Here is a 23417-nt window from a genome sequence, read left to right as displayed (position 1 = left end):
TGAAAGTACTGTCATCCTGAGACCAGCAGTCTTGTTTAGAGCAAGAGTCCAAACTACGACATGGCGCCACCAAAGATGGTGTTTAGGCACTAATTTACGGATACCCTGACTATCACTGTCTCACAGACAACAGGTACCCTCAGTGCCATTATACGGAGACGTCCGTGGTCTTTGGGAGAATCCTCCTCAGCCAAACAGGTAACACCTGCTTAGGCTGTAGGTTGTTCGAGCTCGAACTCACAAAAGGAAAAACTTCCCCTATTTTGGTGTTCCATTTCTCTAAAACAAATACGGCCAATACCATAGACATTCCTGCAAATGCTAGAAATGCACTTACACAACATTTAATAGCGCATGGCCTTATGGAAGAGGGCGGGGATGTTACTCTGATTGTAGAAGCGAGTGAAGCCTACCAAACAGAAACATTTTACTGTTGGGTTGCCTTTCCTGAGGCTGACCAACGGTCGCACACATTTCACACATATGACATTGCGGACGTGCCCGTAAGATACGAAGCATACCAGTATCATGAAATATCGCTCACATATCAAGAACACCAGAACTGGTTTGAAGGCGCCCTACCACATGTACTAAGACGGGTGAGGCTAGGTCCTTTAAGTAATGAGGGACCTACATGGCCTATGTTTGCCACATATACACCTCACCCAGGCATCCAGAATATACCGATCGCAGATTTGCGAATATTATATAATGAATTAGTGGCATTTTATAGACGATTGGTTCAGTTCGTGATGCGAACATTGAATACTACCCCAGCGCGTCCAGCACCGCCAGTAGCTGGTGGATATCAATTAGCTACCGGGATTAATCCACAAACAGTGCATACCATTATGGGTAAAGTGCCCACGGAACGGGAAAAAATACCGTTCTGGATTGCCCAGAAAACAAATCAGCTGGAAGCTGTGTTCCCCCATACGGGGCCGCAGGACAAACATAGATTGCTCACTATGTGCTTGCCGTTTGGGATGGTTCCCTCGGTGGATGTGCCACATGGGGTACAGTCTTCGCTGCCATTTATACTACCACACATGGTACCCCTACACTTGCCAATTTACCGGAAGTGTTAAAACAAATACAAAATGAACATGGGGCCGCACCGGCCCTGGATCTGGGGATAAAATTGATGCATAACTTTGATGCCGTCTCTTCGATAATACTAAGTAATATTAAAGGGGAAGCGGTGGCACTGGCAATACGCCAACGTCTCCGGGAAACTCCAAATATGGAACAAGAGAGACAGCTGCTGAGAATAATATCCGATACCTATACTAGTATAGGACGGGATGGTTTGGGAGCCAAACCTAAAAAATTGGAATTACCAAATACCACCCATAAGGAAGGTACGAAGCAGGCACAAGAGGGCTCTAAGAAGCGCTGGGAAAAACAAAAAGATTTCAAGGATAGGAGAAACAAAAGAGCTGATTCTCCTCATCCGGAGTACTCCGAAAGGAGGTATAATCTTAGAAATAGGGATAACATTAGAACTCCAGACAGATATACTGATTCACGTCCTTCTCGTTCCTTTCAGGACGCACCGGATAGACATAGCGAGAGAGGGGGCCGTCAAGATCGACGTCCGGAATACGTGAAAGAAAAGAAAGACTCGCCACAGTCTACTGTTAAAAAAGAAGAAAAGACTCCTCAACAAAAGCCACAATTTAAAAAGAAGAAAGTGGCTGCACTGACCATTAAAAATGCCGGTAGTATTGAGAACACTGTTGAGGAACAAGAGGTGGGCAGTGACTCTGTTGGACAGCGCGGCAGAGGTCACGATATGTCGCCAGAGTCTGAAAGATCATCTGGATGCGACAGCAACTAGCGATTACATCGCAGTTGAAACGGCGGATGGCCGCGTACTCCCACCCAATCGGGTTTTTGATTTAACAATTCAGATAGAGGGAGACGTAGAATGCATTATTAGTGTAATATTTTGGGATGAACTTACTAGTGATATCCTGTTGGCCGAGAGAGACTGGCCACCTGAACATGTCCGCATGCTCCCACATGGGGAAGATGTCATTTTGCCTTCTTTCTCCGATCTTGTTCCGGGGGCAGACAAACGAGCCTATGCTGCTGAATGGGCTTTAGCGCAGGCACCTGCATTATACCGTAATCATGTAGGATGGGACAAGGACTCTCCTTGTCATGTTATTCCCGTTCGGTCTACACCACACCCTCAGCCACAATACCCTGTTAAACATGAAGCAAAAGCTCCAGTGACGGAGATACTGTCACAACTTGAATACCAGAGTAATTGAGCCCTGTACATCGGCAATGAATAATCCGCTATTTCCCGTTGCGAAACCTGATCATTCATATAGAATAGTGGTTGATTATAGGCACTTGAATAGTCATGCACGCAATTATGCTATACAAAATTCACACAGCACAGCGCTAATAAATAATATAGTGCGTAAAAAATACAAAACTACATTGGAAATATCTAATGGTTTTTTCTGCCAGAATTTAGCACATGAAAGTAGAGACCTAAGTGCATTTTCCTTTGGTTCTCAGAAACGCTTTTGTCGTTTACCCCAAGGTTATAATAACAGCCCAGGACTGTTTTCGGCCCGTGTCACATCAATCTTGCACAAGCTTGATTCCGAGGCATTATCATATGTGGATGATATCTATCTCACTGATGACACCCTTGACATTCATCTTGCAAGGGTCGATCGGATAATTCTGGGATTTGCTGCCTACGGATATAAATTTAATTTTATGAAAAGCAAGATTGCCTTTCTTAGTGTATTGTTCCTGGGATATGAGCTATCAAACGAGGGGAAGAGCCTGGCCCCGCACATTCCTAGAGAAGTGTGCTCAGCTACAGCCTCCGAACACGCTTAAGAAATTGCAGTCATTACTGGGTTTCTTTAATTTTGGCAGAACATATATTCCAGATTATGCTGAACGCGTAAAGCCATTATATGACTTAATTCAGCCCAATTATTCTAGCAGGCGATGGACAATTGAACACACACACATCCTAATGGACATACAACGAGACATGCTGGAAGCTAGACACTTGTACACACGGGACAATAAAAAAAAATTGGTCATCAGAATAATAGCTGGTGCCCTAGGATTTACCTATGTCACCTTTAATGAGGGTGACACGGTGCCAATAGCATACAAATCACATTTGTACTCCAATGCAGAGAAACGTTTTGCTCCTACTGAAAAAATTCTGACAGCAGTTCAGATTGCCTTCATAAAGGAGAGACCGCTTGCCCAGGGGAAACGCATTGTTGTTGTCTCCCCGGTTCCGGCCTTAGAGGCTGTCACTAAAGCGAGCGTTCCTAACGCTAAGGCATTGCATCCACGCTGGATTCAGTGGGCAACGTCTCTGACCGCCACTGATGTTGATTATGTGTTTGACCCAAGACTTCAGACATAGGAGTTTCTCCAGTATGAACAGGAGTACCCCGCTCCCTTACACATATTGCCAATAGAGAGTTATGATACAATCGTTTATACTGACGGATCGGTACAACCGGCTGTGGGTACTAAACATCAATACTCGGCAGCTTGCGCAGCCGTGTGCGGGGTAATGGAAGACGGAGTTTTCCATCCTCATAAAACCTACACACAGACCTTAGGGGACTGCACAGCCCAGTTGGCCGAGCTTAAGGCTCTTCTTCTAGCGCTCGAAAATACAGAGCCAGGAACACAGACTTTGATTGTCTGTGATTCGTATTACTGCGTCCAGTCATACAATGAATACCTTGCTCATTGGAAACTGAACGAGTTTAGAGACTCTAAAGGGAACACCATTAAACACTAAATGTTGTGGGAAAGGGTGGCTGATCTTAAAGATAAGCTGCCATGTGTCCATGTAGTACATACATTAGGGCACCAACGTGCAGGAATACATGTTGCCGGTAATACATTGGCTGACGAAGCAGCCAAAGCATCAGTAGCTACGGCTTCTGTGGCTGCAGTGACTCGTTCTCGGATGAGGTTGGATAATGAAATACTGATTGCCGTTAAAGCCTCGGCTGCAGACAGGACCCTTCCGAAAGGATACCCTACGAACTATACCTATCATATCAGTGCACAGAATGTTGCTTTTGCAACAATTCCTGATGTTGGTGATCGAGTGATCCCAAATGAGGACCAAAGATTGGAACTGATTACAGCTGCACATGAGGGTGTTGCTTCTGCACATGCTGGTATACAGGCCACTATCACCATTCTACAACGGTACTGGTGGCCTGGTCTATGCAGACGGACTAAACAGTATGTCCTTTGCTGTGACATTTGTCAGCAGATTAAGGGCTCGAATATCAGACGCCCTCTGCAGACATCTCTATTAGTGTCAGACAAACCACTCCATTGTGTGTACCTGGACCATTGTGGTCCTTTGCAACCTGATGGTGCATACAAATGCATTTTAGTGGCTGTAGATTCCTGTTCTAGATTCCTGTGGGTATGGCCACAGCGGTCGGCTGACGCCCGGACTGTTATAAAAGATTTGCTGATCTTTATCGGTACATATGCGGTTGCAGCATTCCATTCGGACCAGGGCCCTGCATTTGCCTCTAAGGCTTTCAGGGACACCATGAGGACGATGGGTGTTGAACTCCATTACTCCTCACCATACCATCCCGAGGGAAATTCGGTCGTGGAGAGGCGGAATCGTGATCTAAAGCAGTCCTTAACAGCTCGAGTATTAGGTTCAGGCCGCAGTTGGTTACATCACATATATGGGGTCCAGAGAGCACTGAATAATCTGCCAAGACGGTCCTTGGGGGGAAAGTCTCCATATGAGGTTCTCTTTGGGACAACTATGTATGTTCCCGATCTTGATGCCCCTGGTATGGTGGCAGCAGAAACACCATTTGACATAAAAGAACGTCTCGCTGTTTTACAGGAGCTTCAACAACTCCGTGATGATAAATCATCTGCAAGCGCTGCCACCTTGGGAATAAGGGATTTGGCGAAAACTTCGACAGGCTGGATTCCTAACGTTGGGGATCTGGTTCGTGAGAAGATCGCTGTGAAAAAAGAGTTTGGTCCAGCATAGAGAGCACCTGTACCGGTCTTATGGATAAAAGGCACCAGGACTGTCATCCTTCCGCCATTGTCTGGTTCCAAATCAAACAGATTCATCTCCATTGATGACATCAAATTACACCATGTGGCCGATTCTTCACAGTAGACCAGGAGGTCCCTTGGGTGGTTCCCGATCCCCTCTCACTACCCAACAGGACATCCCTCTACATAGTAGGATGACCATCGCTACTACTGACTATGCAACTATGTCAGCTGCTGTTCCAGACACTTCCTCGACCATGGGGAGGGCGGAAAATGAACTTTTGTTGGTTCCTGTAACAACTTCGGAGAACACACCGCTACAGGATTTGGCTGTATTTTACACGAACACTTCCACGACTGATAACGTCATCTATCATGAACCTCCACGAAGAGTGGATGGGAATTCGATGAGTCCTGTGTTTGCGGAGACTTCCTCTGGCTATTTTGTGGACATTGATGATTTTTCTTCAGATTCATCCAAGACTAAGACTGACAAACTTTCCAGAGGTAGCAAGTTCTATCAATGGCTTAAAAAGAACTATTTGATATATCCATGGAACTATCTCTGGTTCTGTTTGACATTTATTGCATTGTTTTTATGGATTGGTTTTGTGACTGTTTTCTTTTTACTAATCAATGGTCACTATATTGCTGATCGCTCCTCAGTGGAGCCTGTTGATGTAATTTTAACACCACATCATTCATTACATAAGGTCCGACGTGATTTGTCCCCTGACAATATTACGGCTATTCTAATTTCTGATGGGATTGTTTGGAACAAAGTTCCGTTCGATATATACGGGCCTACAGAGATAATTCAAATACCATACGTGTTAAAAATTTCTATGTCTGATGTTATTACACCTAATGTTGTCTCTGATGATTGGGATGTCCAAACAGTGGATTCCATGCTAACTGAAATGAAGGACTACTCCGCTTTTGGAAGTGATGATGTATATGATTTTACAATGAATTATGGTGAAATGTTCTGCTATAATAATTGGGGACATCACTACCTACACCATGCAACTAGATATAGGCCTCTTTTTAACTACACAATGGGAACATTGTTCAACACCACGGGTAGGGAGTCCAAAGTATTACAGTGACAAATTCACATACTTTTCTGGGCATGATACAACGAAAGCTGAATCTTATTATTTTCAATTACCTAAGACACACATTAGAAAACTGTTGCTAACAGATACAAAACTGATTTATTCAGATCCCTTTGTTTCCCGACTTTCGATTGAGGGTTATGAATATTGAAAGAACACTATCGATTTGAAGAGTGTATGGGGGACGCAAGATTGGCAGATACAGGGTAGGGAGGCTTTGTTTCGAGCTTGCTTAATTCCTGTGCAAATGATTTTTTTAAATGACACTGTTGAGCAGACATCATGTCTGGGATTAGCTACAATAAAGGATCTAAACACGCCCAGTATCCCTACACCGACAAAATTTAAAGATTGGCAACACTTTCTAAATGTTTCTGAGGAAAGGCTAGATGCATTGGTTAAGGCTGGTGACTATAATTCTTCACTTTCCAGTCCCGGGGGATGGTTGGTATGGCCCACCGATACTGATGAGTGTCAAAGTCGTTTTTTGAACTCTTCAGGGTTTTTTTCCATTCATAGACCAGACCCTCGCTTTTTGTCAGGTCAGCATGCTGGTATAATTACAACATACAGTGTGGGCAAGCTGTGCCAACAATGGGTACAAACGAACACCTTAACAGCGGTGAAACAACACCTGAATACTCTTAATGACAGTATAGACCTACAAGATTTCCTATTAGGTCCTAGAAAACAACGCTCGAAACGGTTTTTATATGCCATGTATAATGAAATTTGGAAACTTTCTCAAATTGAGGCTGCTGCACGTTTACGGCAACTTGAAAAGGAGAATTTGGAAAACACATTGGCTGTTGTCGACAATGGCATGAACACGCTATCCAACAGGATTTATTCCCTGTCGAATATAGTGCCATCTGCTATTGATATCACTCAGACTGATTTGTCTCGGTTATATCATGGGCAAACACAGCTGCGTTCCATCATGCAGCTGAGTTGGGCATTGCAGACGCTGAAAAGTGGCCACATTCCATGGAAATACCTTAATGAGAGTGAACTATTCGCTGCTTTTAATTTTTCCAGGGAACAAGTGACAATGGCTGAAAGAGAGGCTCGTTTCACCTTGCTTCAAGTAGAAAAATTAGATAAGTTGCCCTTCACGGTGGCAGAGAGCCCTTCAACTATCTGGCTCTTACACGTCATTATTAATTTACTGTTTTCAACGTTTCGTTTCTCAAGCTGCCTGAAACATCTTGCAGTGGCACGATATGAACGGCTAGGAGATAGCTTTATTAAGGAAGAGTGGGAGTTGCCCTTTGAGTATCGATGTTTGAACGGCGAGCAAGAGGTCTTTCTTAGCGGAAGTGAATGTGAGACTACTGTTCGTCATTCCATGATATGCAAACAGGTGTCTCTTCACGGTCTTTGCAATGCGGGGGTTGCGAATTTGGCCTGTTTTCTGAAGGGTACTCCCGTCCCCTTGATTCGTTCAGTGTTTCATCATCTTTCTAATGGGAGTTATGTTCTTCTGAGCGATGACAGCTGTTGCGGCTTGCGACCTGGAATTGCCTACGCAATCTCAGTCACGAAGGTCGTTACGTGTTGTGGCCATGTTTTGTTTCCCCCCACACGAGAGATACAAGTATCTGAAATGTGGCCCCACATTGATACTATTAATGTGAACTATGACAAGTTGAGTAGACTGAAGGCGCTATTGTTTCAAAAACAGGTCGCCTTGACATCCGCAAAAGAGACGTATGCTCTCCAGGTTGCGAGATCATCAGCCGAGATACAATCCCTTTTAAATACCGATTTCCCCAAACACTTTGGAGAGTTGGTGTCCAGAATATTCAATGCTTCAAGCACAACTGGGATTGTTCATTTCTTTAAGGCTGTCCGGTCTGGTTTCGTGTCCATCTCCAGACTGTCTTCGGAGTCATCCCATCAGCCATCCATTCTCTCTTTTCCAGTGTGTTTGGTGGCTTTCCAATTATTTTGGCTTTAATTGGCGGACTACTACTGCTATTTTTTCTGATTCGCGGTGGTTGTTTTTTTCCAGCGACACAGAGCAATGGAGCCGCTCCCGTCAACGCCGCTGTGCCGTGAACGCATGGTTCGGATCTTCGGTACACCTTTGCTGGTGGAACTGGAATTTGACTGGTCATTGTCATTCCGGCCTCTACTATGGTGCGTACAACCGGTGTTCCGCTGCATATGGTGTCTCTTTGAACATCTGCCTATGGTCTGTCTTGCTGTTGCACCGACATCTCCTGTGGACCACGAACTGCTGATGTCCCCGATGAGGGTTCATACACGGTCATGCCCCTTGAGACTGAGGTTGCTCCGCGAGGCCACCTATGAGCCTTCTGTTATACGATCTAACATGGATGAGGACACTGCAGCGAGTGTCGATACACCGATGACTATGGCTCACTTCTGCTCTGTGGATCCGTTTGTCCGTCCAGCTCTCGATTTCACTTCAGACGATGTTGACTCCTTTTTGAGATCCTTGAATGGTGACTTCGATGACATTCTTCAAGATCCTGCATATAGCACATAATTTGATGAATTCGCTTGCCAGTTCCCGATTCTAATAAAGTAGCAATTATACTAAAAAGTTTGCTATACTTGTCATGGTTGATATTAAAGTCTCTGAAATTTTTTTTAAACAAATTTTATAACACAAGCATTTATTTTATCATTACGTTTTTTGGCTTTTTAGTTCAGTAGCAGCTTTTTAGCGATTGGGTTTCTTTACCTTCATCATACCTGTTACGGCAATGGGGAGGGTGTAGTGAATCCTAGTTTGTTTTAACGAGATAACAGGAGTTAGCTTAGCCGTAGGCTTGTATACTCGTGCCCCCGTCACCCAGTGACTTTTAACCTACTTAGCTTGCTCTGGCATAGTCCATTTAATTATTTATTTCCTTTAAAATGGCGGCCTTGTTTATAGTTAGGCCACTTGTTATGGGTTCTATTATCAGTGTCACTGCGCCAAGGCGTCAAGATCAAGCACAAAAGACAAACATACAGTAGGTATTCACACTTAGGGATTTTCCCTCTCTATACTTTCGAGGGATTGTTGATATTATTTGCCGTCCCAAGCATGCCTGTTATCTATTGTTATGAATAACACTTATGTCAGGGGACCTTGTAGATCTGTATAAATACAACACACTTTTAGACAGATAATCAGAGGGATACCGACCAGAGGGCATCGCCACCATCGCTGATACCGATGCTGCAGTCATCTTGACACTGACCCAGTCTTCGTGTCCCTGCGGAGTCTGAGATAGAGACCTCATTCCAAGGTAACGAGGGTTGGGGGCTCCTCTCATGGACACAGCTTTGGCAGATTAGGTTTAACGAACCCAGCTCTTCCTTTTTTAGGTAGGAGGTTAGACCTACTCTCCTTAGGGTATTAGGGCTTATTCCATCTTTTACATATACATATATTTCTTTCATATATTGCATAATGGTGGGGGTCTTTATAACAATGACTCTCCTCGTTACAATACTGTTGCTCGGTATATTCATTATCCTAATCATTGCAGTTCATGCAACTTATCACAAATTGCAGTTATGTTGAATAAAAACTATTATAACTTTACTGCATCTGTGTTATTGCCTTTGTTTGTATGAGACATAATAAATCTGTGAGAAAAGGGTAATTTCCGTTTAACCACGACAACCCTGAGATATTATACTTTGAGTCCATGCGTAAGCGACTGCTACAAATCACCTTTTACTATTGTGTTTCTGGTGAGGTACTGCTAGTAAGCCGGTAAGGTTTGGACAACAGTTACAAATAGTTGTAGGAAGAGACTTAGTCACCTACAAACGAAAGTACTGTCATCCTGAGACCAGCAGTCTTGCTCAGAGCAAGAGTCCAAACTACGACACTGCCTGGTTGAGAAGGACCGGACCTGCATCTGTTGAACCCAAGACTCCAAAGTGACTCCTAGGGCTGGTTCGCTGGAGTTCTGACTAGAGCCTAAGGGACAGAAATCTCCAACAACCTTGAACCTAGCAGCTGGACTCCGCCATCTCTGAGTCCAACCCTGCCAATTGGTGCCACCAAAGTGCCAAACCCTTGGAAGTGGGCCTCAAGGTGATCTGCCAGTCCATCTGTAGATCCAGCGGAACTGATGCATCTCCTCTGCTCTTCGACGCAACCCCGAGCAGATCTGAACACTAGGACTCCACATCCACTTCACAGCCTGCATCGGAACCACTGCCTATGTGAAGCTTACCCAATGCAGGCCATAGCAGCACAAATCCCTCATCGATGGCAGCCTCGATGATGACCCAAGTTACCTGGATGTCTCCCAGCTCCTCAGAACCAACACACCCACTCAGCTGCATGATGCACTGTCGATGCTGGACTTTGCATCACAAGCCGTCGTTGGCCGAATCCTTGACGACAACAAAGGACCTTGCAGTGCAGCTGTGAAGCACCTCAGAACTGAAACTTTGCCTCTGCTGCACAGCGCATCCTCAGCATGGGACATTGAAACCAGGACCTCAGGTACCCTTATTCAGCGGGCTTAACTGGGTCCCTGTAACCATCCCAGTCAGCCTGAACTTGTGACTTCGTCCTGGTCGGTACAACCAGACATCCACAGTTGGCTCTTTGTGTTATTTTCACTTAAATCTTAAAATCTACATAGCTCCGGTTCTAGTGATTGGATTTTTGTCAATTTTGTCTTTTTTTATTTGTTTACGAATAATCTGTTAATAACCTAGTATGGAATCATTTTGTGGTGTGTTCTCACTGTATTACTGTTTAACGTGTTGCACCAATACTTTACACATTTCCTCTAAGTTAAGCCTGACTGCTCTGCACCAAGCTACAAGGAGGTTGAGCACAGGTTAATTTAGGGGTTGCTTGTGACATCATCCTGACAAGGACTGTGGTTTCTGCTTGAGTAGAGTTTTACTCAACCAGCAACCCAATTTCTTAGAATTCCGTTCCACAAGTGAATGGGTGATTCTGGTTAGAACAACGTAAGCTGAACAATAGCTCTAGTTTGTGGGTGTCAAATTTACCCTTAGTCTCTGCAGCGATGACCCCTCCTTTTTCCCCTAGCGCCTTGAGACCCGCACGGGTGAGTAGCGCGCTTTATAAATGTTAATGATTTGATTTGATTTGATTTAATATAATGGAAATTTTGGAGTCACTACTGACTATTGCCCAGGCACCAGTGGGTTTCACACAGATAGTTATGTCAATGTTTAGGATACTAACTGGTACTAAGGCAGAGATTAGACGTTACAGATGGCACTCAAAAGGCATCACCAAACTTTAGCACTCTAGAACAACAGGTTATGGTTATAATTTTACAAAACCATAAATCTCAGATGATGCAGGTGATAATCTTCAAATGCTCAGCCCATGCCTTCTGAGCTGCTGATTCTCTATGTTCCTCTGGTCCCGGACATACCCTTTTCCTCAATTGGTTCTCCATGCAGGTCTCAGAGAATACATTTTGCGCTTGTCCTCCAAGTTAGTGCAGCTCCTCTCTTTAGCAGACTGTGCAGCAACTTTTCCTCCCGTCAAGGTTCAGGGGCATGATTATTCTAGGGAGGTTATTACTTGCCTTGAAGTCCTATTCAGATGGCTTTCCTGAGTTGGTGCTGCACAGCTCCTTATGAAGTCCAAAGTGCATGCAACATATGGGCTCCAGAAAGCCAAGCAAATCTAAAACTGTGAAAGGTGATAAAAAGTCAGCAACAAAAATATGTGCTTCCTTCAGTAATCATACCTCCTCCAACATGTGCTCGGTACATCTTCCTGGGCATTTCAGTGCAAACTCCGATTCCTCATAAAAATATATATTTGTAAGACACAGGCAACACATCTTGGCATGGCTCACTCCTGTTGTAGAGCAGATCAAAGCACAACACAAAGGGGTAGAGCACAGATGGCAACATGGATGTATATTTGTCCCTGCACAGACCACATATCCTGGACAGGAGTATTCGGTTTTCTAGGGAGATCAGGGAACTCTATAGCCCCACACATTTTAGGCAGGCCTATGTCCTGAGCAAATCTCAGTGTGAGGAATGATATGGCTTCCCCAACCCATACAGCTTTTTTTTAGATGACAGTTACATACCAATTGTTACATCTACTATAACGAAGACATCTGCCAAGGGATTGAAGCCAAATTCGAATATCTTACTGCAGTATGCATATCCTTACCATCCACACGATTCTTGTATAGTAAACATATGCACATGCACTACATATACATGATACAGTTCCCAACATATACTAAACATATGCACACACATTACATATATATATTACATGCTGCAATTCTCAACATATACTAAAAATGATGAGTTGATGTTTGGGGATTAACAATTCTAAATACATTAAAAGCTAACATTTCAGTGGTAATTCATGCTGAATTAAAGGTTATTTCCTTGTTTCCAGAGGGCACTTGCTGCTAGGGATCTTATTTCCTGCTACATGTAGTGCCTATTTGTAATGTAAACCGATGGCATTTATCAACTTTATCATAACCATTTTTTTTCATTATCACAAATAGAGGAAAGAACTTTGAGGGTTTTTTGTGGTCTCCAATCCATCCCCCTCTACATTTCCACCCCACTTTGACACCTACTTTCAGCCAGTATACGAGTGAAAAAATACTACAATGATACTCCATTAAAGGTGGCTCATTGTCACTTTGTTTACATTCACTAAAACCCTGTTTTAAGCATGATATTTGTCTCTGTTCCCTAGAGACATAATAATTGCTTCTCCTGGCCAGCACCTGGTGTACACATGAGACCAATTCAACACCCCACCTCCCTAGGGGGGCCTGCCCCTCAGTTTCAAGACTCTGCTTTAAGGCCTCAGTAAGTTGAGAGGAAGCCAGTCGTGGCTCCTCCATTAGGGTGGAGGAACATCACACCCCGCCAGCAGCAGCCTCTGCAAATCCTTTAACAAACAAAATGAAACCAAACCATATTTATTATTGTTTCATTTGCTAAAGGGGTGGGGCATTTGGGATGACGAGATGAGGGGAGTGCACTGTGCACTCCCCTCACTATGCATGTATGTTTGGTCGGTCGGCTCGGGCCGGCTAAACATACATTCGCAGCGGGCTCTCTCCAGCCCAGCTACACAGTTGCCGGTGGCGGAGTAGCAGGTAAGTGATTTTCATTTTTAAAAAAAAGTAATTCTTCCCCTTTCTTGCGTGTCTCTCCCGCACCCCTTGCACCGCCACGCCCCAACAGAGCCCCGCGAGCCGCTCCTGGAGGAAGCATTGCTGAGATTGTGGGATCTGTGTAGCCTTTCGTTTTACCACCTGCCACTTGCAATTAGATTTTCTTTCTTGTTATATGGCTGATAAGTTAATATGAAAAGATGTCCGTTATAATAGCTTGTTTTACCACCTGCCACTTTCAACTAGATTTTCTTTCTTATTATATGGCTGATAAGTTAATATGAAAAGATGACCGTTATAATAGCTTGATTTCAAACATCCACGAGTGACAGATTGAGGCCGTTATTACGACCCTGGCGGTCTTAATCCACCAGGGCAGCGCTGGATTACTACTCCCCTCTCTGCCGACTTTTGCATGGTGATCCCACTGCCATGCAAAGGCTGGCGGAGATGGGGTGGCCCATTTGGGCCTCTGCACTGCCCATGCACTTGGCATGGGCAGTGCAGGGGCCCCCGTGGACAGCCCCCCATGCTTTACACTGCCCAAATTACAGGCAGTGAAAAGTGCGACAGGTGTTGTCGCACCCAACACACCGCAACATTGCCACTGGCTCGACTACAAGCCAGCATCAATGTTGTGATGAGTTTCCCGCTGGGCCAGCGGGTGGAAACGGGCCAGCGTAAAACTGATAATAGGGCCAGCGGGCATAAAACTGGAGTGATGGTTTTCTGACCCAAAGAGTTTGGCCGGCAGCCTCCACCGCCTGCCAAACCTTTAATAAGGGCCTGAATGTGCTGGAGGCTAAACATTTTCTATGGCATTGCAGCTCCTCACACACTCTGTCCAAGTTCCCCAAGCTCCTCAAAGTGCCCAGTTCCTGTGCCCATGGACATCAACACAACCCTTTCCATGGACACTGCGCTCCTCACTGTATCATGTGCACAAAGCTCCTCAAAGCCTGTCCCTGAACACCAATCCTTATATACTGTGTTCTTAGGACCCAAGATCATGGTGAATCGCATTTTCCCTGTGAGATCATGAACTGCGCTCTAAAACGTGCAAGTTCTGGTATTACATATGCGCTTTGAAATGCCCAGTTTGGAACTCCTCTACACTCCTCTTAAAATTCTTTGGCTCTCTAGTTCCATGGGGAACAAAAAGACTAAGGAATATTTGAATCAAAATCTGGCCTGGCTTGTGCGCTAGTAGACGGCATTTTGTGATTCATGATGACAAATTTACTGACGAAGCTTGTCAGATTACATACAAGGCATGGCTTACATGTTCTGTTTTTTATTTGTTTCCATTTCTATGCATTTAGAAGTCAACAAACGAAAGTAACAAGGTATCAAAACAAGTAAAATTTCCTGCCCGGACCTTAAAATCCTATTCGGTAAGAACATCTTGGTATTGGAGAGCCGGACACAGTCTTCGTGGATGCTGTAAGAAAAGAGAATACATGTCTACGTAAATCTGTTTTTTAGGTCCTGCCTTATCAGTGAAGCTATCTGCTCACATATTTGTACCAGTCATTTAAAATATACACAAAATGTGCCTTGGCTCCACCCAGAGCAGCATCACCCTCTCACTTCAAAATATTAGCTACATGGTGTATCACTCTGCCTTCCAGGAAGTGCTTCCATTAAAATGCACGAGGGGATAGTTGATGGTGAAAAAAACATTACATTCTTTCTCTTCTATATACATTTTATACAGAAAGGATTTTTTTTTGCTACTTTTCCTACCAAAGGCAAAACTAAAAGGGCAGATTGTAATGTGTTAAGCAGCATCTGTGAAGGCAGTGCATTTAAACAGCATTTTTAAATGCCTGTATTTACACGCGATGGCGCACATGAAGGGTAATAAAGTGTGAAAATAGATTTTTACAGCTCATTGTGCACAGTATTTGTGCAATCGCAGTTTTACATACCAGTTTCCTCTAAGTAATTGTTGGAGGAAAATGTGAAAAAGGGGAATGACAGGGCTTTAAGTGAGATAAAAAACTGTGGGAGGGGTCTCTCAAAGGGACGTGGGCAATATAATTAAGGGTATGGCTTAAAACACCTATGTTAAAAATCTGTGCTTCGCATAGTGTGCCGCCTGGCTGGTATTTTGCTGCTTCTTTCAGTCTTTGCATCCAGATATATAATACAACAAGTAACAATACACCTTCATCAAGCCAAGACTATTGGCTTTGTCAATGGTTGTTAGTTGCACAAGATAAATAAGCAACAAAAAAGCATTAATTGTATAAAATATTGAATATGCTTTAGTTCTGAAATGATGAGACTGTGAAAGAGCTATAACGAGTATCTTTGAAGTTACACAAAAGGCAGCGCAGGGTGATACTGCTGCCGATTTCAGATTTTTTTTTCACCCTGAGGGTGAGAACAATAATAGAGAGCCCTATAGGTACCCGACTCAGCACCTGTTTTTTTAGAACTGCTGGTGCTGAGCACCGGGAGGACCCGGCCCAGTTAAAGCCCTGGGTAATGAGCTGTATTTGCACTCATCTCGTAATTGGCACAAAAGAAAACCCAGACTCAAGTAATTGGAGCACAACTTTTTTTTGCTTCCATCTTAGAATGAGCCCCTTTAATAGTGTAGAATACCGTTTTAGGTGTGCTTTAGATACACTTTTATCTATGTCACCAGCTTATTGAAATTAACCCAGCTTCCTCCAGCTTACTCTATTAGAGTGTCATTCATATTTTTATTCAGGCCACAGGAAATCGTACATAGAGTCAGAGACCAGTTGCCCTCCTTCAGACACTGGCTTGCAAGCAATGTCAGTAACATTTTGTATGAGTCCAGAGGATAGCCATTAAGCGTTTGGTTTGTCCAACATGTGTGATGACATTTTGCCCACTTATTGTCTGCTCCCTCATCAGGAAGGTGCACCTACAGACTGGCAGATGAGTTGGTGTCATTCTGTGAACGTCTTCTCTCCCTGTTGCCCTTGTGAGCTCTTCACTGCTCAAAGTGATCCCTGCTCCCTATCTATCCTGCGCTGCTTATGAACGCTTACTTGCTCAGAATGACCCCAACTTCTGCTATACTCTGTCCTTCTTTTACCAAGTACTTAGATCTTGAAAATCACCACTGTTACCACAACCATTTCCACTATTACCACCAATACCATAAACACCAGTTATAGCATCACCAATGTTAAAACCACCACTATTACCACTGCCATAAACACCACCATCACTAATACCACCCTTGCCATCATCGTTACAAACACCACCAGCATTATCCCCACAACCACCGTTGCAATCACCACCATCATTACAACTTTAACCATTACTGCCCACATTACCTTCACCAACACAACTACTATATCACTTTCATTAACACAACCACTTTTACCACCAGCATCACCAATATAACCACCACCATCAAAACATTGCCACCACTATTAATATCGTTACCATTGCCATCAACTGCAACTCCGCCAGCAATAATACTATGACTGCAATTATCACCACTTCCACCACTATCAATACTGCTGATGCTACTACCATCAACAACGCTTTCAGTACTTTCACCACCTCCACTATCCACATTACTAACACCACCACTAACCCTGTCACCAATATCATCACTATTACCAACATCAACACTTCCACCATTGCTACCAACATCCTAATAACTGTCGCTGCTATAAGATCAATATCCTGACTGGTACTACTACCCACACTACCACCACCACAGCATTCATGCATGTCTTTGTGTGAGCATTCTGTGTTTCACAGTGTTTGTGTGAAACAAGGTGATGATATGTGTGAGAGACGTTTCTACTATCAGTCATAAAAGCTAGATGTTATGGTTTTGCCATGCTTTTTTAAAGTATATTTATTTGTTTTCTTAATTATGTTATTATCTTCAACATGTCAATGTTTTCTTAATTTGCAGACATTCCACAGGGTATGTTTACCTAGGTTCCATACAATCTACATTAATCTCCTTTTGCCTCTATGTAAAATATCTTTTTGTGAAAAGCATTCGCACCACAGGTATAGAATATAAAATTGTATAAACAAACAAAGAAATTATACTGTGGGAAGCATCAGAAAAATGCTAAACTGATGGGAGAAATTGTTTGCAAATTGATGCTGTTTTGACTCTGGCTTTACAACTACTTAGGATAACTATTTTATATTTATACATACATAAAATTATATATGGCAAGAATAATGTAGGGGGACTGTGTGGAAAATGAGCAAACAAGTAAGCTAGGTCCTTAAAAGGTTTTAAAAGGTCCTCTGTTAAACTTGCCATCATTGGCATGGTCTCCCCTAACTTTTTGCCTCTACTTCCCAGGTTGCTTCTGTGTGATGGACTCTGTTTTTGCTGTTTTTGTTTGCTCTGGACACTTTACCACTGCTGACCAGAGCTAAAGTATAAGAGTTCTCTGTATAAATTGTATGTGTACATTGGCTTATCCATGATTGGCATCCTTGATTTACTAGTAAGTCCCTAGTAAAGTGCACTAGAGGTGCCCAGGGCCTGTAAATCAAATCCTACTAGTGGACCTGCAGCACTGGTTGTGCCACCCACAATAGTAGCCCTGTAAACATGGCTCTGACCTGCCACTGTAGTGTCTGTGTGTGCAGTTTTAAACTGCCAATTCGACTTGGCAAGTGTACCTACTTGCCAGGCCTAAACCTTCCCTTTTTAGGGTCGAGCCTGCATCGCATGCGCTTGCGAGATGCTTTAGTACATAGGAAAGGGCTCGGAGCCCCGTCTATGTTACGTCAGTGTCTTTCATTGGTTCGTGGGCTTGCCTTTCAAAATCTGCTTGCTTTCATTAGTGGAAGGCTCGCATACGTCATGCCTTTTCTGGTGGTTAGCCCTCCTCAAGCGCAGCGACCAAGTACTGAAAACATGCGAGGCTCGCTGTTTCCCATCAGGTTTGTGGACTACTTTTTATCTTTTTTTCGCAGCGCGATCTCGCTTGGCAGAAGTCCAGCGCTTTGCATGACATCGACCCTGATACATAGTTAATTGCACTTTTGCCGGTTACGTTGATAATTGCACTTTTGCCGATAGGTTTCACTACGAGTGAACTGTAGCAGCACGATCGCGCTCTTTTTTTGCATTTTGTTTTCTGCCTGCAAGCCGTCCTCAACTGTATGTATGAATGAACTGCAGCAGCAAGATCTCAGTGTTTTTTTCCTTTTAATGTGGCAATAAAAATCCGGTTAGGAGTTTACAACTGCTAATAGCTGTAACTCGGAGAAATGTGAGACCCTAATGCATTGCATATGCTTGTTATACATGTAAGGCACCCTTAAGGTAGGCCCTAGGTAGCCCCATGGGCATGGGGCAATGTATATTAAAGGTGGGACATGTACTTATATGTTTTACATGTCCTGACAGTGAAATACTGAAAAATTCGTTTTTTGCTGTTGCAAGGCCCATCTCTCCCATAGGTTAATATGGGGGCTGCCCTTAAATATGATTAAAGCATAGATGCCCTTTGGGAACAGATAGACATGTAGTGTTTGGAGTCTCTGAACTCACAATTTAAAAATACATCTTTCAGTGAAGTTAGTTTTTTAGATTGTGTGCTTGAAAATGCCACTTTTAGAAAGTAGGCATTTTCTTGCTTAAACCATTCTGTGACTCTGCTTGTTTTTGGGTTCCCTGTCTGAGTCAGTTTGACAGTTGGGCTGTTTGCACCTCTCCTCTGGACAGTGACACAAAAGGGGCTGGGGTGTAGCCTGCCTATCCTGATGGGCCATCTGGGCTGAGGGGAGGAGTGGTCACTTACACCTAAAAGGGCTGTGTCTGCCCTCACACAATGCAGTCTCCAACCCCCTGGTGTCTGTCTGGGGCCTGGCCTGGACAAGGCAGGATCTTGAAAACAACAGAGACTTCTCTTTGAAGTAGGCCTACTTCAAAGGCAGAAAGGGGTATAAGAAGAACACCCAAAACCTCTGAAAATCAGATTACTTCTGGAACCAAGAGGAACCTCTGTAGGAAAGTTCCATCTTGCCTGGCATGTTACCCCCAATGTTACTGTATGTATGTTTGTTTTTGCCTATGTGTTACTGGGATCCTGCTAGTCAGGACCCCAGTGCTCATAAAGTATTCCCTGTATGTGTTCCCTGTGTGGTGCCTAACTATATCACTGAGGTTCTGCTAACCAGAACCTCAGTGTTTATGCTCTCTCTGCTTTTAAAATTGTCACTGCAGGCTAGTGACTAATTTTACCAATTCTGATTGGCACACTGGAACACCCTTATAATTCGCTTGTATATGGTACCTAGGTACCCAGTGTATTGGGGTTCCAGGAGATCCCAATGGGCTGCAGCATTTATTTTGCCACCCATAGGGAGCTCAGACAATTCTTACACAGGACTGCCACTGCAGCCTGTGTGAAATAACGTCCACGTTAATTCACAGCCATTTTACACTGCACTTAAGTAACTTCTAAGTCACCTATATGTCTAACCATCACTTGGTAAAGGTTAGGTGCAAAGTTACTTAGTGTGTGGGCACCCTGGCACTAGCCAAGGTGCCCCCACATTGTTCAGGGCAAATTCCCCAGACTTTGTGAGTGCGGGGACACCATTACACGTGTGCACTACATATAGGTCACCGGACTTTGTGAGTGCGGGGACACCATTACACGTGTGCACTACATATAGGTCAATACCTATATGTAGCGTCACCATGGTAACTCCGAACATGGCCATTTAACATGTCTAGGATCATGGAATTGTTGGCAATTCCATGCATCCCCGGGTCTCCAGCATAGAGCCCGGGTACTGCCAAACTAACTTTCCGGGGTCTCCTCTGCAGCTACTGCTGCTGCCAACCCCTCAGTCAGGTTTCTGCCGCCCTGGGACCTGGGCAGCCTGGTCCCAGGAAGCCAGAACAAAGGTTACACCCTCTCCTATTGGAAATAGGTGTGAAGGGCCTGGGAGGAGTAGCCTCCCCTAGCCTCTGGAAATGCTTTGAAGGGCACAGATGGTGCCCTCCTTGCATAAGCCAGTTTACACCGGTTCAGGGATCCCCCCAGCCCTGCTCTGGCGCAAAACTGGACAAAGGAAAGGGAAGTGACCATTCCCCTGACCAGCACCTCCCAGGGGAGGTGCCTAGAGCTCCTCCAGTGTGTCCCAGGCCTCTGCCATCTTGGATGCAGAGGTGTGAGGGCACAATGGATAGCTCTGGGTGGCCAGTGCCAGCATGTGACATCAGAGACCCCTCCTAATAGGTGCTTACCTTTCTCTGTAGCCAATTCTCCTCTGTGGGCTATTTAGGGTCTCCACATTGGGTATCTCACAAGATAACGAATGCAAGAGCTCACCAGAGTTCCTCTGCACTTCCGTCTTTGACTTCTGCCAAGGATCGACCGCTGACTATTCCAGGACGCCAGCATAACCGCAACAAAGTAGCAAGAAGACTAACCAGAAACATTGTAGCGCCTCATCTTGCCGGCTTTCTCGACTGTTTCCTGGTGGCGCATGCTCTGAGGGCTGTCTGCCTTCACCCTGCACTGGAAGCCACGAAGAAATCTCCTGTTGGCCGACGGAATCTTCCCCCTGCTAACGCAGGCACCAAAAGACTGCATCACCGGTCCTCTGGGTCCTCTGTCATCCTGACGAGCGTGGTCCCTGGAACACAGGAGCTGGGTCCAAGTGTCTTCGACAGTCCAGTGGCCCTTCTGTCCAAATTTGGTGGAGGTAAGTCCTTGCCTCCCCACGCCAGACAGTAATCCTGTGTACTGAGTGAACTGCAGCTGCTCTGGCTTCTGTCCTCTTTTGCACGACTTCCTTTGTGCACAGCCTAGCCCAGGTACCCAGCACTCCGTCCTGCATTGCCCAAATCGCTGAGTTGGACTCTGACGTCATGGGACCCTCTTTTGTTGCTCTGAGTCGACTGTCATCCTCAGATCTTCCAAGTGCCTGTTCAGGTGCTTCTGCGGGTGCTGCCTGCTTCTGCATGGGCTCTCTGTATTGCTGAGCAACCCCTCTGTCTCCTCCTCCAAGGGGCGACCTCCTGGTCCTTCCTGGGCCATAGCAGCACCCAAAATCCTCAACCGCAACTCTTCCAGCTAGCAAGGCTTGTTTGCGGTCTTCCTGCGTGGAAACAACTCTGCATCCTCCAGCACGCCGCGGGACATCTTCTGACCAAAGGAGAAGTTCCTGGCACCTTCCGTTGTTGCAGAATCTTTGGCTTCTTCCAGGCAGCCCTTTTGCACCTTCAACCGGGGTTTAGTGGGCTCCTGCCCCCCCGGACACTTGTGTGACTCTTGGACTTGGTCCCCTTCCTTATCAGGTCCTCGGGTCCAGGAATCCGTCTTCAGTGCTTTGCAGTCAGTTGTTGTCCTGGCAGAATCCCCTATCTCGACTTTACTGTCTTTCTGGGGTAGTAGGGTAAATTTACTACTACTTTTCAGGGTCTTGGGATGGGGTATCTTGGACACCCTTAGTGTTTTCTTACACTCCCAGCGACCCTCTACACACTACACTAGGCCTGGGGTCCATTCGTGCTTTGCATTCCACTTCTGGAGTATATGGTTTGTGTTGCCCCTAGGCCTATTGTCTCCTATTGCATTCTATTGTGTCCTACAGTGTTTGCACTACTTTTCTAACTGCTACTTACCTGATTTTGGTTTGTGTGTATATATTTTATGTATATTACTTACCTCCTAAGGGAGTATATCGTCTGAGATACTTTTGGCATATTTTCACTAAAGTAAAGTACCTTTATTTTTAGTAACTCTGAGTATTGTGTTTTCTTATGTTATAGTGCTAAGTGATATAAGTGGTATAGTAGGAGCTTTGCATGTCTCCTAGTTCAGCCTAAGCTGCTCTGCTATAGCTACCTCTATCAGCCTAAGCTGCTAGAACACTTCTAATCTACTAATAAGGGATAACTGGACCTGGCACAAGGTGTAAGTACCACAAGGTACCCACTATAAGCCAGGCCAGCCTCCTACATTGGTGGTGCAGCGGTGGGATAAGTACTTGTAACTGCTTTACCACTTTGTCATTGGTGCTTTTCATGAGAAAAACATATACCTAGTACTTCAATATATACACATTGAACCAAACAGTTTAACTGTTCTTCTCTAAAACTTTTTCTCTCTCTGTCCTAAACCTTTTCTATCATGTCTGCAGTAGAACTCACTCTCAAAATTGTTCAGGCAACCTATGAGAGTTTAAACTTTAAACGTTTGAGGGGTCTCTACATAGAAAGAGGTTTAAGCATTGGCAAGAATCCTACCAAAGACTTTCTCTTTAACCTTCTCCTAGAAAGTGACCAGAGCCAGTCTGGCCCATCCCATGAACAGGAGGTAGGAGGGGAGGGTGCCCAGTCAGACTCAGAAGAATTCCCTGAAGACACCGGGGAGGGTTCTTCCAAAGACCTGCCACCTATCAGGCCACCTAGTGACACTGGTAGTGGGAGTGGGTCACACATTAGTAGGGCATCTTTCACTCCTAAAGGCCAGGTTCTAGGGTCCAGCCAGTTAGGGACAGGTCTCTCTGCCAATTCCCAAATTTCCTCTGTGTCTCACAATTCCCAAGCCTCCCACCCAGAGGATAACTTAATGGAAAGGGAACTCAGAAAGCTGAAGTTGGAAGAGGCCAGGCTGAAGCTTAAACAGCAGCAGCTGGCCTTAGACAGGGAATCTCTGGATGTAGAGAGGGAAAGGCAGAGATTGGGGTTAGTTCCCCATGGTGGCAGCAGCAGTGTTTTTTATAGCAATCCTGTTAGAGAGCAAGATTCCAGAAACCTGCAGAATATAGTCCCCCCTTGCAAGGAGGGGGATGACATTAACAAGTGGTTTGCTGCACTTGAGAGGGCCTGTATGGTACAGTTGGTCCTTCAAAGGCAGTGGGCTGCTATCTTGTGGCTATCTTTCACTGGTAAGGGTAGGGATAGACTCCTTACTGTCAGAGAAAGTGATGCTAATAACTACAACGTTTTAAAGGATGCACTCTTGGATGGATTTGGCTTAACCACTGAACAATACAGGATTAAGTTCAGAGACACCAGAAAGAAGTCCTCTCAAGACTGGACAGACTTAGTAGACTGTTCAGTGAAGGCCTTAGAGGGTTGGTTGCATGGAGTAGGGTGAATGACTAT

The 23417-nt window shown here is 44.7% G+C and overlaps 1 protein-coding gene across 4 annotated transcripts in view; it reads left to right on the top strand.

Annotated features, from left to right (window-relative positions):
• Positions 1–23417, top strand: part of MLC1 (modulator of VRAC current 1) — a 206867-nt gene that overhangs the window by 106959 nt on the left and 76491 nt on the right. For all 4 annotated transcript variants that reach the window (XM_069230093.1, XM_069230096.1, XM_069230097.1 and 1 more), the window contains exon 7: positions 14635–14706. In XM_069230093.1, the coding sequence (XP_069086194.1) occupies positions 14635–14706 (72 nt within the window). The remainder of the gene's footprint in view (positions 1–14634; positions 14707–23417) is intronic.

Source organism: Pleurodeles waltl, chromosome 4_1, assembly GCF_031143425.1.
Source record: "Pleurodeles waltl isolate 20211129_DDA chromosome 4_1, aPleWal1.hap1.20221129, whole genome shotgun sequence".
Classification (NCBI taxonomy): Eukaryota; Metazoa; Chordata; class Amphibia; order Caudata; family Salamandridae; genus Pleurodeles; species Pleurodeles waltl.
Note: the sequence above shows the minus strand (reverse complement) of the source record. Positions and strands in the feature narration are given on the sequence as shown.